This window comes from Perca flavescens, chromosome 11 (assembly GCF_004354835.1).
Source record: "Perca flavescens isolate YP-PL-M2 chromosome 11, PFLA_1.0, whole genome shotgun sequence".
Lineage (NCBI taxonomy): Eukaryota > Metazoa > Chordata > Actinopteri > Perciformes > Percidae > Perca > Perca flavescens.
Window position 1 is genome coordinate 18,880,341 of NC_041341.1, and position 14,268 is coordinate 18,894,608.

The 14,268-nt window shown below is 38.5% G+C and overlaps 1 protein-coding gene across 5 annotated transcripts; it reads left to right on the top strand.

Moving 5' to 3' along the window:
- The first annotated feature begins 2,621 nt into the window (after positions 1-2,621).
- LOC114563538 (ankyrin repeat and SOCS box protein 9) lies at positions 2,622-13,943 on the top strand. Of its 5 annotated transcripts, none has more exons than XM_028590328.1 (15): positions 2,622-2,928; positions 3,085-3,164; positions 3,402-3,509; positions 4,626-4,776; positions 5,037-5,171; positions 6,212-6,415; positions 10,600-10,793; positions 11,023-11,162; positions 11,281-12,047; positions 12,777-12,837; positions 12,930-12,980; positions 13,144-13,188; positions 13,273-13,337; positions 13,681-13,758; positions 13,855-13,943. In XM_028590328.1, exons 1-8 carry the CDS (start codon positions 2,844-2,846, stop codon positions 11,044-11,046), a joined length of 981 nt encoding a protein of 326 aa, XP_028446129.1. In that variant the 5' UTR covers positions 2,622-2,843; the 3' UTR covers positions 11,047-11,162; positions 11,281-12,047; positions 12,777-12,837; positions 12,930-12,980; positions 13,144-13,188; positions 13,273-13,337; positions 13,681-13,758; positions 13,855-13,943. The 5 variants fall into 5 exon arrangements, with proteins under 5 accessions (XP_028446129.1, XP_028446128.1, XP_028446130.1 ...); XM_028590327.1 differs by having other exon boundaries at positions 13,681-13,743; XM_028590329.1 differs by having other exon boundaries at positions 6,224-6,415; positions 13,681-13,743.
- The last annotated feature ends 325 nt before the right edge of the window (positions 13,944-14,268 follow it).

Below are 14,268 nucleotides of genomic sequence, written 5' to 3' on the forward strand. Positions count from 1 at the left end.
GGCCTCTTCAGTATCCCTGATGAAAAAACACACTCACATAAAATTATAATAGGACATTTTAATTTCATATAGCCTACTTTATTCTACCCCTGAGGGAAAATCATTAAGCTATACATACTGGTCAATAGAATAACTTTAATATTTAATATACAGAATATAATACGTAATTACACTTAATTTGTTGCTAAAGGGAAATGGTTGTGCATCAGAAAACAGAAACAAAAAGCACATAAACACATAAACACATAATATAAATACAATATAGGAATGAGCAAATATATCATACAATATTTGGAATTTAGATTCTGATTGGGTATTTGTGGTTGGTTAAAGGCCATCCATCCATCCCATTTGCCTCAATGTGTGTGGTTGCAATCTGGGATACCATAACATAAATGTATGTTGAGCCTTTTGGAGGTGATGTGGGCCAAACTGTGAAACATCAGCAGGGGGAGACCAACTTGATAACCCTGGCTGATGTCCTCTATATCTACCACTTGTGCTATTTGTGGCTCATGTTTTTGTGATAACAGAAACGGACTTCTGTATAGTTTTCCACATGGATTACAGCATAAAAGATCCAGTGTTAGGCTTTGATAAGCAGAGTGACTGTTAGACTGACTTTAAGTTTTAATCCAGAAAGCATGCAAAGTATGTTGTATCAGTCTTATAAAATGATTGATTTGCGCATGAACACAAAATCTAGTTTTGACAAAGAAAGATTGTTCATGGCTGTCCAAAGAGTAAACAATGTCCTGCTTTCTCTTTGTTTAGGCAGTTATGAAAAAGTCAGATCTTTGCAACAAAAGTAAATGCTTTGTGCGTAAAGAGAAAGAGTCCCATCATCAGATTCTTGATAACAAGGCCCTTGCATAGGTTAGCTGAGACTTGCACCAGGATCAAGAGCCTATATTTGATATAATTTCCCTTCCAATATGTATGCAGCAGGCGTTCACCACATCCAGATACAGGCGAGGTCATGGCAGCTGCTGGAGCTGCTTGCTTGGACAGAGATCTGAGAAAACGGATGAACATTTGAAGCAGATTTATTTGGGTAACAAAGCATCAAGGGCTTTCATTATTCAGTACTACAGAGAGGGCATTCATTGAGTTTGTACAATGGCATTCTAATCCATATGCACCTTCTCTGACAAGGCATAAAGTCAATTGTATGGCAAGCTTGTAGCCTGCTGCCAGGGATTAACAACTCCCTGAGGAATACAGTTAGTATCGACTTGCTGTTTAAACGTCTGCTCTCTGTTGCTGCCCTCTGCTGGTCGGCATACAATGTGATTTGTAGCGCTTCAAAACACAACAGATATTGCTGGTGCTGTGTAATAGCTGTGTGTGGAAAGATATACAGTAGCTACAACCACATTGTTGTAGAACTGTATATTCATAGCACACATGAAGCACTACCACTAGACTAGATCAATAACCACAGGGGTGTGTCCCATAACAAAGCTGGTGGAAGTGGATTTATTTAATTATCAAGGTAAAGAAGTTGTGTGCTACTCTGTAAGGGAAGTCATTCTGTAGGTCAGGTTAGCTTATCGCCAGAGCTGCTAGGGGTTCAGTGTTTTACTCAAGGACACTTAAGCAGAGCAGAGTTTTGTTAACGTGGGTGCTGAATCTTCTTTTGACTTTAAGGAGGGTCTGTCTGATTATCAGGCCACCCATCCACATTCTGTCAAGTCTGAAAAACCTGTTTTTTTTGTTTGTTTGTGTTTTTACAAAGCGCGCAATACGATTCTCTTCATTAAGATCACTTTTGACTACATGGAATTAAAACAACTTTTACTTTTGGGATATTTTAATGTCATTGCCGTCACAAAATGAAAATAAATTATGTTCATTTAGAAGAAAAATGACAAAGAAAGAAACAAAGTAAGAATGTACCTGTTCAAAGCAATTAAAGATCCCCTCGAGACAGGTTCTAAGACAGGTCAAAACACTTTGCTTGGAATAATAATTTGTTGAGGTTTCAAGTTTCCACATCACACTGAAGTCACAAAATCATCAAACTCAGATTTGAAGGTGAGCAAAGAGAAACCTTCCCCCTTCTACAGATGAACGTGAAAACAGCCGTCTGGTGTCAAGCTCTGCACAAACATCATCCACAGGGAAGGTCAAACATCTAAGTAATGTAACAATACGCAAAACACATTTTTGACTTTAAACGTCTGGAAATAAAACCGTGACATCTCTGCAGTGGCAGCGACATCATTGCTGAGGCACATTCAAAAAACAAGTTTAAAACTGCTTTTATCTAACAATTTCAATTTAACATTATTTCATGAAAATCAAGCCAAGGACATAAAGTTGAAGAATCACCTAAAAGGGGTTTAAAAAGTGCTGCTGTGTAATCCTAAATCAGACACAATAAGAAAAATATAAACAGATGATATACAGTATCTTTAAATGTAGGAATTCATTATGACCAATGGTACATAATGCCTTTAGATTGGAGCAGAACTTTATCCATGCAGATTGATTAATTTCCCTTCACTTTACTCATCCTCAACCAACTCCACACCGCCCATCTCCTGCTGGAGAGGATGGGTGTGGCTGTACAGTGTCAAATTACACTCAAATTACAGACCTGCCTAACAGGGCCCACTCTCACTCCCTCTGAACCAACCGCTTTATTTAACCAGCCTGTTTCCTGTAGGCAACTTCTTTGTCAAAGAGGAAATGACATCGCAGCACCAAAACACTGAAAACAGATGAGGACCAAACCTCTTTTTGACTTCGAGCAACACACAGCTCAGCCTCTGTTACAGAAAACCCATGAGGCAAAACAATCTGGCCATAAAACAGCTTTTGGAACAGAGCGGTGAAATATGTCTGCTGGAGACAAAGAGACTCCGCGAGACACCACAGGTCAAAGTGGGTCTGCTGTTTTTTTCTCGAACCCTCTGATGAGTGGTGAGTAGCTACAGGCAGCATATGCTGACACTGCAGCTAGGGCGTATTTACTGCCTTGCACAACACATTTCACCATGTCATTTTAATGCATATTTATGTTATTGGAAAGTACGACACTGAATGAATTGTGGTTTCCTTTTTAATGTCTACACCTAGATTTGGAATCTGACTGGTCCCTGATTCACGATGCTGCCTTTAATGGACGGGTCCTTGCTCTGCAGAGACTCATTGCTCAGGTAAAGTGTAATGGGACTTAGTAGGTTTACATTATGCTGCATGAAGAGATAACTATAACATGCATCCATTAAGAGAAGTTTTGCTGTCTGAAAATCATCATATTGATTCTTAATGATGTCTTAAGAGAGATACTTTGAACTGTCATTGTGTTATGAATAGTTTATTTTGGAGCAAAGCTCCTAATGTGCATCTACACTATGTCACTGACTCTATTATGTGTTGTGTATTACTCACAGGGTACATGTGTAAATCTGAACACTCTGAACCAGGTTTCTCCTCTCCATGGAGCATGTTTACAAGGCCACGTGGCTTGCGCCAAGCTTCTGGTGGAAAATGGGGCAAAAGTCAGTAAGGCATCATTGTGTGGTTATGATTTTCTTTTTTTTTTTTTTTTGGGAACATAACTAAATTCAAGATGATCCCAAAGGAAGTCTATGTTTTGTGTCTTTCTTTTAAAGACATTCCTAAATCTCTAGTTAGGAGGCAACCAATCAATTATTGCTGGGTTTAACTTTGTTTTGGTGCATATTAGTAAGATATTAACCCAACACACAGACAAAGAACATGCAGACACATCCATGCATGCACATTAACACATTAACAAACATAAATCTGCAGATACAAAGTCTGACTTGTCACACCACCACTGACAGTGCACTACATGTTTGATAGCAGATCCACAGTACATATTGTAAATATATAATCAATGGAGGGTTTGTTTGCGACATTAAAGCTTCAGGTAACACTTTACTTGAAGGTATCGACATAATCATGACATGACACTGTCATAACTATGACACTGTCATGAACGTGTCATAAATGTTATAAACAAGTCATAAAGGTTTGACTTCTGTCATTAAGTGTCATTCCGTTTTTGTCATGACAAGTTGACATTGTTTGGGATATCTTTGTAATGACAACTTGACATTAACGAGGATGACATTACCAGAAGATGTATTTGTCATGACAACTTGACATTAAATTTCTTTGGAGTGTCCTTATTAAGACAACTTGACATTAAACAGGATGATATTATGTCAAGTTGTCATGACAAAGACATCCTCTGGTAATGTCATCCTGGCTAATGTCAAGTTGTCATGACAAAGACATCCTCTGGTAATGTCATCCTGGCTAATGTCAAGTTGTCATAATCAAGACAACCCAAACAATGTCAACTTGTCATGACAAAAACCGAATGACACAACGACAGAAGTCATTGTTTGACTTGTTTATAACACGTTCATGACCGTGTCATGTCATGATTATGTCGATACCTTCAAGTAAAGTGTTACCAAGCTTCAACTCATTACTGCTTCTGTTATGTTAAATTATTATCACTTTACGGATACTTGCTAAAAAATCTGTTTTATTTTGCCTGATTTGTTTGGTATTCAGACTTTTAATGATTTTTGTATTGAATTTCTTGTGAATTGTGTAAAAAATATATTTACCCATGTCAGGTAAACAGTTCGACGGTGGATGGACAAACGCCCCTGTCAGAAGCTTGCGCCCGGGGCCATGTGACCTGTGTATCGCTGCTCCTTCAACAAGGAGCAACTCCCCTGGGAACCAGCCACACCAGCTCTCCAATCCACAGGGCAGCAGCCAAAGGTTAGAGGTCACATTCCACTGCATATGCACAGACAATCTATGCTGAACCAGCTTTGTCCGTCACTACAAAATGCACAAAGAGTGCCAAAACATCAGAAAAGATCTGAGAAATGCATAATGTATCAAAGAAAACGGTGTTGTGTTAAGCGGCAAAGTAAAATGATTGCATATTTTCCCCCAGGATGCCTAGCACACGCAGATTTTCAAAGCACATCTTTTCAAGTACTTTACATTGTGATGATTCTGGTAACTCTGTCTAGGTCACACAGAGTGCATCGAGTCTCTTGTCCAGCACGGTGCAGATGTGGATCAGTATATTGACCAATCAGGTTCCCCTCTCCACGTCGCCTGCTCCAATCAGCATCTGAGTTCTGTGTGTAAACTGCTTCAACTTGGTAAGAATGCCTTTAACTTTATCTTTTCACCTGTCCAATTAATGTGTTTAGGTTAAAGAGGGGACTATCAATTGTATTAATATTAGAGTTTTATAACAGTTTGTTCATAAGAAGTCTAACGTGAACACCGGTACACATCTTTGGGGTCTGAAGCTTGTTTTGTCTTTGTAATTCTTAATTTGTTCTACGTACAGTACAGGCCAAAAGTTTGGACACACCTTCTCATTCAATGCATTTCCTTTATTTTCATGACTATTTACATTGTAGATCCTCACTGAAGGCCTCAAAACTATGAATGAACACATATGGAATTATGTACTTAACAAAAAAGTGTGAAATAACTGAAAACATGTCTTATATTTTAGATTCCTCAAAGAAGCCACCCATTGCTTTTTTTTGATAGCACTGCAAACCCTTGGTGTTCTCTCAAGGAGCTTCATGAGGTAGTCACCTGAAATGGTTTTCACTTCACAGGTGTGCTTTGTCAGGGTTAATTAGTGGAATTGTTTCCCTTATTAATAAAAAAAAGCAAAGGGTGGCTACTTTAAAGAATCTAAAATATAAGACATGTTTTCAGTTATTTCACACTTTTTTGTTAAGTACATAATTCCTTATGTGTTCATTCATAGTTTTGATGCCTTTAGTGAGAATCTACAATGTAAATAGTCATGAAAATAAATAAAATAAACGCATTGAGTGAGAAGGTGTGTCCAAACTTTTGGCCTGTACTGTATTAGAAGCTAAATAAAAAAAAAAAAAAAAAAATCATCATTAAAATGTAAAGCACCATATGTAAATGTACACAGGGTACATGTGTAAATATATAATATGCCCAAATATATATACATATAAATGGGCTTACTGATTTGAATATTCATAACTAAGTAAATGCAGTAAATGCAGTCTAGCTAGGAAATGGCCCAAAGTTTTTTTTTTATGTAAGCATTAAAGAAGATAAAGGGTGCTCTGCTGTAGGAGAAGAAAAGCTTCAACTGAACTGTCAGAGAGTCATGTAATATGATGACATCATACCTCATTAGGCTCTCCTTTAGGTGCCAGTGTGAACAGCAGTGTGTCTGGTGACTCGCCGCTGCACATCGCTGCCCGTCTGTCCAGTCCTGAGATGGTGTCAGTCCTGCTTGAGCACGGGGCCGATCACTCACTCAGGAATTCAGAGGGCAAACAGCCGCTGGAGCTCGCACCTCCCAACAGCCCGGTGGAGAGGCTGTTGAGACAAGCAGGAGGTATTCAATCCAACACTAACCAAGTAGCCTGACGGCCTTTATATTAGGCTAGTGCCCTAAGCGAAGCAGTAGCTAATAATCAAAACCTCTCTCTGTCATGGCTCCTGCTTCTCTCCCCTACGCCTGCCCAGGAGTGTCTCCTCTAATGCAGCTGTGCCGGCTGTATGTCAGGAAAACTCTGAGCAAGCAGAGACTGGGTGGGATCCCCAACCTTCACCTTCCCACAGAAGTAAAACAGTATCTTCTCTATCAATCTGACCCAGGGGGAGATCTGATGGACAAACTAATGTTAGATTCTGAGCCCTAAACTTCTAGGTCATTAGGGGGTGCCGTTGCATAATCTTGCAGTCAGAAGACTACATCATAGCTCATGGTCATGGTAGTTATTAACTATATTAAATTAAGTTATTAACTATATTTCTGCTTTCTGTGACAGACTTCTCTAAACAAACTTTCAAAATTCTCACGATCAATCTGGACTTTTGTGACTTTTTATCATTAAGTATTCATAAACATAAAATAAATACACATTCAAAATGAGAATATGGGCTCATAAGGTCTAATAATTGTTGCATAACTAATGTCAAATAAGGTTAACAAGCTGAAACAATATTCTTTAGATTACACAAGCCTCCACATTCAGCTAATACTGTAGTTTTTGTTATTTGAAACTAAAGTTTCTGTTTTTGATGCTGCTGTATTGATTTTTCCTTTAGACTTATAGTAGATTGAACTTACTTTCACATGAAATCTTGTTCATGTCTGGTACATGCCGTCCCTATAGAGTTCCTGGAAACAGTTTAGTGGTTTTAGTCCTTGCAGGGTACATAGCAACATTTTTCCAACAGCAAACATTTAAAAAACGAAGCTGAACACATCAATAGAGATTGGATTACACAAATGTTTTTTGTACTGCAATAAATAATAAAAACAGCACAATTTCTTGATTATTTCAAATCAAAGATATCAGATATCGTAGGTGTCTCCCTCTGGAGGGATGGAAAGATTTTTGTGATTTGTCTGTCATATGTAGCTGGATGGCTGCTATGTTTACCAATAATTTCAAGCATGGTCATGCTAACTAATTACTGAGTCAGCATCTAATGCACACAAACCACAGGAGGTTGGAGTCAGTAAAAAAACCCTCTCTTTCATTTCTCTCTTTCTTATCCTTAAGAATTTCTGTTGTCTTTGAGTTGAGTTTTTGGTTTTGAATGTGTTGCTTTTGATTGTTAAGCAATAATGAAACATTAAACACATATACAATTATCCAGTTGTACATAGTGTGTAGCTTATGGCTATTTAAAGGATGCACTGTATAATTTGCCTACAGATTGTTTAAAAGGAGATATATAAATGTACCAGTTAATGTACTAGCATGTGCAGTGAAGAAACAGGTTTTTCACTCACAAAGTATCTGATGTTATGGGTTTGCGGTTGTGAAAGGATGTGTTGATATTATGCAAATGATTCTGTGAAATAAGCCGTTTCCCCAAAGTGTATTTTTAAAAGAAAGACAGTACAGCACAAGGACCAAACAAACAATAAACACCCATACATTACGTGAACACTGAAAGAAGAGACAAAACACACCATATATAAAAAAGTGACACTTTAGTATTCATTGTATAAATGAATGTTATGACCCAGTTACACACTGGACGCGTCACGCGAGCGTGTCAGCCGCATGGCGTGTCCGTTTATATTTCGGCTCCCATGTTAGAGTTTTTTGCATTGCTTAAGCACGATTTTCAACACTACACAAGACCAATATTGTAAACTGAAGAAACTCATTTATTTCTCAACACGCCCAAAATGTTGACATGGAGATTCATAATACTGTAACAAAATGTCACTTTACGTATTGTACTGTAAGTTTACTGTAAAAAAAAACAAACAACAAAACTAGACATTGTCTCTTCGCCTAGCTGGATCTGGCCAGAGAATTTCATCAACATCGCAGGCAATGTTATGATTAGCAAGACACCTTGGAAAGAAACGTCTTGAATGACGAATCCATCCTTGCATTGCTGCTACCTCCATCTGGTCACAGGCCTCCTCCATGGCTTGGATGAGGGGTACCTCAGCCTGGAGACGGAGATCATATACCTTCCACCGCCATGCGAGAAAAACTCTTCTATAGGGTTGAGGAATGGAGAGTATGGTGGAAGATATAGGACAGTGAAATGTGGATGTTGCTGAAACCAGTTCTGAACCAGAGCAGAGCGGTGGAAAGACATTGTCCCAGACAACAATGTATTGCATGTGATCGATTTGATTTGCTGCTGTTATGTTGTGCAATTGGTCCAAGAATGTAAGTATGAATGCTGTGTTGTAAGGGCCCATATGGGCATGGCGGTGGAGGACCCTATTCTGTGTTATATAACCCCCACGTTGCTCGGACATCGACTATAGCCCTGTGGCCAATGATGTTTCTTCCCCTCCTTCGTGCTCTCGTCAGGTTGAACCCAGCCTCATCTACGTAAATGAACTCATGCTGGATCTCCTCTCCATCCATTCGTAAAACTCTCTGAAGAACAGTGTCAGGCAAAATTGTGTAGTTCAGTGTAGATGTAGTATACATATTACAGTACAGTAAAAGATTATGAGACAGTATGCAAGATCACACTGCTAAAGTGAATCTGCATAATCATGCTGCAGTCGTTTCACCCTTTCGGAATTGCGCTGGAAAGGCACTCGATAAATTTGCTTCATTTGAATAGGTTTTATTTTTAGGATGCGTGCCAGTGTTGATGTTGAGACCTGATGGATATCGTTGAAACTGGCGTGGTTATTGACAATGTTAGTTTGGAGCTGATTGAGTGTTATAGCATTGTTGGCCAAAACCATGTTTACTATCTCCCTCTCTTGCTGTTCTGTGAACATAGGAGGCCTTCCCCCTTGTCGTTCCTGACCCTCAATCCTATGTAGAAATTAAAAAACAGTATACAATAGTACAGTAATTTCACTGGAAAAGGTAACAGAAGTGCTGATAGTGCATAGAATACAGTACTGTAAGCAGTTACTGAAACCGTGCAGATGTGTTTGATATGATGATATTTTTACAATACCTATTTTCCAGTCGAAATGTTCTTATCACACTTGCCACTGTGTATCGGCTTAGATTTGTCGCAGTCCAGCCTCCCTCAGCATCAGGCCGTGGTTGACAACGTGGTCAACCAGTGTTGCGCGGATCTCATTTGTCAGATTCGGTCCTCTTTGAGCACCTTCTTGTCTTCCTCTACCGCTACCGCTACCGCTACCTCTATCTCTACCTCCAGCATGGCCTCCATCTCTTCCTCTTCCTCTGTTGAATCCTCCTCTGTTGATTCCTCTTCCTCACCTTCCTCCTCCTCCTTGTCCTCCTCCTCGTTCTCCTCCCCGTCTTACTCTTTCTCTGACTCTTTCCATTGTGCTTGAAGACCGATGAACTCACCTGCTGCTTTTTATAGTGCTTACACACCTGATTGGTGTGTCTACAATTAGGCAAACAAGTGTTTGCACACCTGATGACTGTGTTGAACAAATTGGTTGGACGGTGCGGTAATTTGACAGTCAGTGCTTTGGTATTGCAAGGAAGTGACTTCATGATAGATTTTTGTGTGTAATGTATGTTAAGTGTGTTTAGTGTTTTGCAAATCACTGTGTGTAGAGTTTTGCAATAAGTGTGAGGTTGACAATGTGCTTATAGTTGTGAAAATATGGGCTGATGTTTTGCTTCTTGAGTGTAAGGTTTTGCTAATAGTGTACTACTTTTAATTTTAGTGTGTAAGCAATCCAAAAAACCTAACATTTTAGAGCTTACACACTGCCGGCGTGAGACGCGCGTCCCAGGCGCGGCTCGAGACGTGCCTGAGACGCGTGCCTGCTAGAACTAGAACGAGGCGGGTATGGCCGCAGCCTGGAGCGTCCCATGTCATGCCGTCCCGTCTCATGTCACATTGTCTTTTGTGACTGTGATATCCTTTTAAGTCAGTGATATTGAGTCGGTCCCTTAGGATTTCACAGGGGAAGTGAACGTTGAAGATTTCTGGGATTCTGTGTCACTAGAGATGATTGCCAGAGGGCTTACATCAAGTAAGTGTAATTTTTAGGTTTCTATTTAGGATTCAGTAAAAAAAAGTAAGTATTAAAATCAGATATAAGTAATGTGTCTTTTTCCAACATTTCATTCTGATTAACAGGTAACCGGAAGAATCCTTTTACTGTCCATCCCAGCTATCATTTTTGGGCACCTTGGATTGGGCAAGGCACACGAAGGTCCAACACTGTGCTAAACACAGAGTTTTTAAAAGCTCAAGGTTCAAGAAACTCAGCAGAGGCAGATGACATCAATATTACTGAAGACAGACTCTCAAATGAATTGATGAATTTGAAGGTATCCTCCACATAGTTTGTATCACCCTTTATTTGGTTCTTTTCACAAAGGACTCTCATGGAATCTTTGTCTGTTATAGGCCTACAAACTGCAGGACAGTTGTATGGAAGCAACGTGTCTTTTTGATGCAGTTGAATAGATTGAAGTCACAACAATAGGCCTAAATGTTAGTCAACACACATTGTCAACCCACGTTTACTGTATTTATTCTTTCCCTTGACCTACACAGGTGGACGCATTACATACACTCTAAGGAATGTGGTGTCGACTCTTGTGGTTCTAAGATAGATCTAATTCTGCGCCTCAGAACTGAAATGCAAAATAGACAGGCCTACGACAAAGTGTTTCAGAAGATCTGGGGAGAATCAGGTGACAGCTTTACATTTTTCTGGCTTTGTCGGTTTTATGTATTCCTGTAAATACATATTAACTTGACATTTATATACTTCTTATTCCTAATGGTTTAATCCTTTTACTATTCATCCAGGTGTTTTGGCTGCCATCATTTATCCCTGCGGTGTTTTGTACAGCTTGAAGTTTAACATCAGAGCAGAAGGCCCTAGAGACTTTGCAGATATGCTTCTGTCGTGGAAACATATGCCCATTATATCAGCCTATGACTTTGCACAAGGTCTTGTAAACCACACCAATGTGAGAGTGCCAGAAAATCCTCCATTCCAGCCAAATGAAGGCCGTCTTGCTCCTCCAACCCCTGAGAACATACAGGCTGCCAAGGACCGAACACTGAAGATCCACCTTCCATGGCTTTTGGAGCCAAACACTGAAAACTTTGAAGATGATAGTCATCCGGTTACCAAATCCTCTCAACATTATGTCTTGTGTGACAAGCTACATGAAGGTAACACCGAGAATGAGGAGGACATGCTCAGGAGAATTGAACTTGTACCGGACCTTGCAGGTCAGCTCAACAGCCAAGTGGCTGAACAGTTCTTCGCAAATATCCGGAAGAACAATTATTTCATTAACAATATGTCGCCTTCAGCTCACATTTTTCTGGTGCGAAACGTTGTTCATCACCACAATGAAAAAAAAGAGAGACAAACCATTGAGAAGATGAAAAGAAATGTGAGGAATGTCAGTATCAGTCACTGGACATACTTGGGAAGGCAGTGGCTCAACTTAGTTGAATTTCAATGATATATGTGCCATCAGCAAAAGGATGTGTATGCAGTGGATTGCTACATGGTACCAACATGGCTACCACCACATTGTCTGGATACCTCGTCTTTCCCCGTAATTTATTATTATTATTTATATATATATATATATATAATTTTTTTTAAATAGTTATGTTTTAAAAAATAAAGGTTCAGATCTGTTCTGCTTTTCTATTTCTTCGTGATATGTCTTTCAGAATGATTTGGCAAACAAGGATTTTGTCCTCATACCTATTTGGAAACCAGGACGCTACATGCTCTGTGTGCGTCTGCAGTTTTATTATTACCATTACTTTTGCACTGATTTACTATTATAATCTACTTTCTTCTTTGTAGAAACCTTTTTATCTTTAATTTGAAAAATTATATTACATTTGTTTATGTTAATATTCCTAAAAATATATGTGTACAGGTTTTGAGGCTGACAGAGAGACACATTATTTTCCCAGACTCCTTATTCCATAAACATCTGGAAGCCTCAGTTGGCTTTGGCGATCAACGTTACATTCAGATTTGCAGGTTTCAACTCATTAAGTTCAGACGTTCAATCCATCCGTTTTGAATTTAACCCTTGTGTTGTCTTTTCATTTTCAGCGGTTGTTTCTACAGCCCATATTTTCTGATATAAAACAAAAATTGAAAACAGGTCAATTTGACCCGAAGTCAACACAAGGGTTAAAGTTGTTAGTTATTCTAGGGGCTTTTGGTCTGTTCCTGACCACATTAAGTTGTTCAATAACATATTTAGTTAGATCCGTTTTAGGAATTTTGGAAAATAAAATGCTGATTAATACTTTAATTGCAGCAATCTTTCACAGAGGATTAAACCAGGAGAATGGACTGTGATCTACAGCAAGAACATCAAAGTAAATGGGTTTCTACATATTTTATTGTTTATTTTCCATGAATGAGCTGTGCTGAACGTTGTACACTGTCTTACTGTATTTCTGATGTTCAGGGTCTCCCAAGACAGGAAGATGGCAATGCTTGTGGGATCTTCATGTTAATGGTATTGTGTGTTGTCCTCAAATGTCACTTAATGGTGTTAAATATAATTTACCTGACAACATATTAGCTGTGGATCTGTTATTTTATTTAAATACCAGGGGAATATAGCTTAGTATGTTTTTCCAAGACTAGTACAAACCAATACGTTTTCTTTTTTATTACAGTATGCTCTTTACATTGTGCTGGGGGCAGATTTTGACTTCACAACTGTAAGTGCCCATAAAATCTACAGACATATTACAATACTGTTTTTGTAGAACATGACTTCATTGTTTAAAATGTTGTATTTCTAGGGTGACATGGACACAATCAGGACATGGTGGTGCCTGTTGCTCCTGTCTGGTCATTCAGTTGTCAGGTGTGTCTGATTTCATTATCACATGTACAATTGTAACATAAAAATGTATAACAAAGCCAAAATTATATATATAGATGTAATTACTATTCTTCTTAATCTCCAACATGTAATTTAAGAAAATCTGTCGGTTCGCACAGAAAAGGAAATATGAAGATCAATTCGTAAGAATCACATTTTGATAGTTGTTGATGATGTTGTGACCTGCATGCTAAGGATTACTTATATGATTTGATGTATTTTGGATCCAAACCTCCCACTTCATATGCATACTTTTTACTGACTTAAATATTTTTAAATATGTATTTGCACCCTGTGACAATTAATAATTGTTGTCTGTGTACAGATAATAGCAGATAAGGATAAGGAGGAGGCAAAGAGGCCCAGGACAATCCCTCCTCAACAGTCGGTTAGTGTGAATGAAGTAAACTTGATGCCTTGTATACATACCTACTGTCAAAATACTACAAACTGTCTACATAATGAATTCTCAAAATAAGTGTTAAATGTGTTCATTCAGGAACCTGTTGACCTGACCAAGGAGGGGATTCTGGAGGTCATCAATGTTTCTGAACTTATAATAAAATAAACATGTTATACTCTTTCCAAGACTGCTTTTTATTTTTATATTCTATACATTATTATTAATATATTATTCATTAGCATGATAGTCTGCATCTTACTGTTTAGTTTAAAAAAAAAAAGACCAAAGATATAAATTATTTCTTATAAAGTATGAAGTATGAAGTAAGTCTGCATTTATCTTACTGTTTACTTAAACACCAAATACATTAAGCATTTTATTCATTAGCATGATGTATAGTCGACGCAAAAACTTATTTTTAATACGTATTTTATTCCGGACGGATGGCGTGAGACGCAAGCTTTTATTTTGAAAAGTAGAAGGTCGGGGATGGCCCCAGGTGGGACAGCA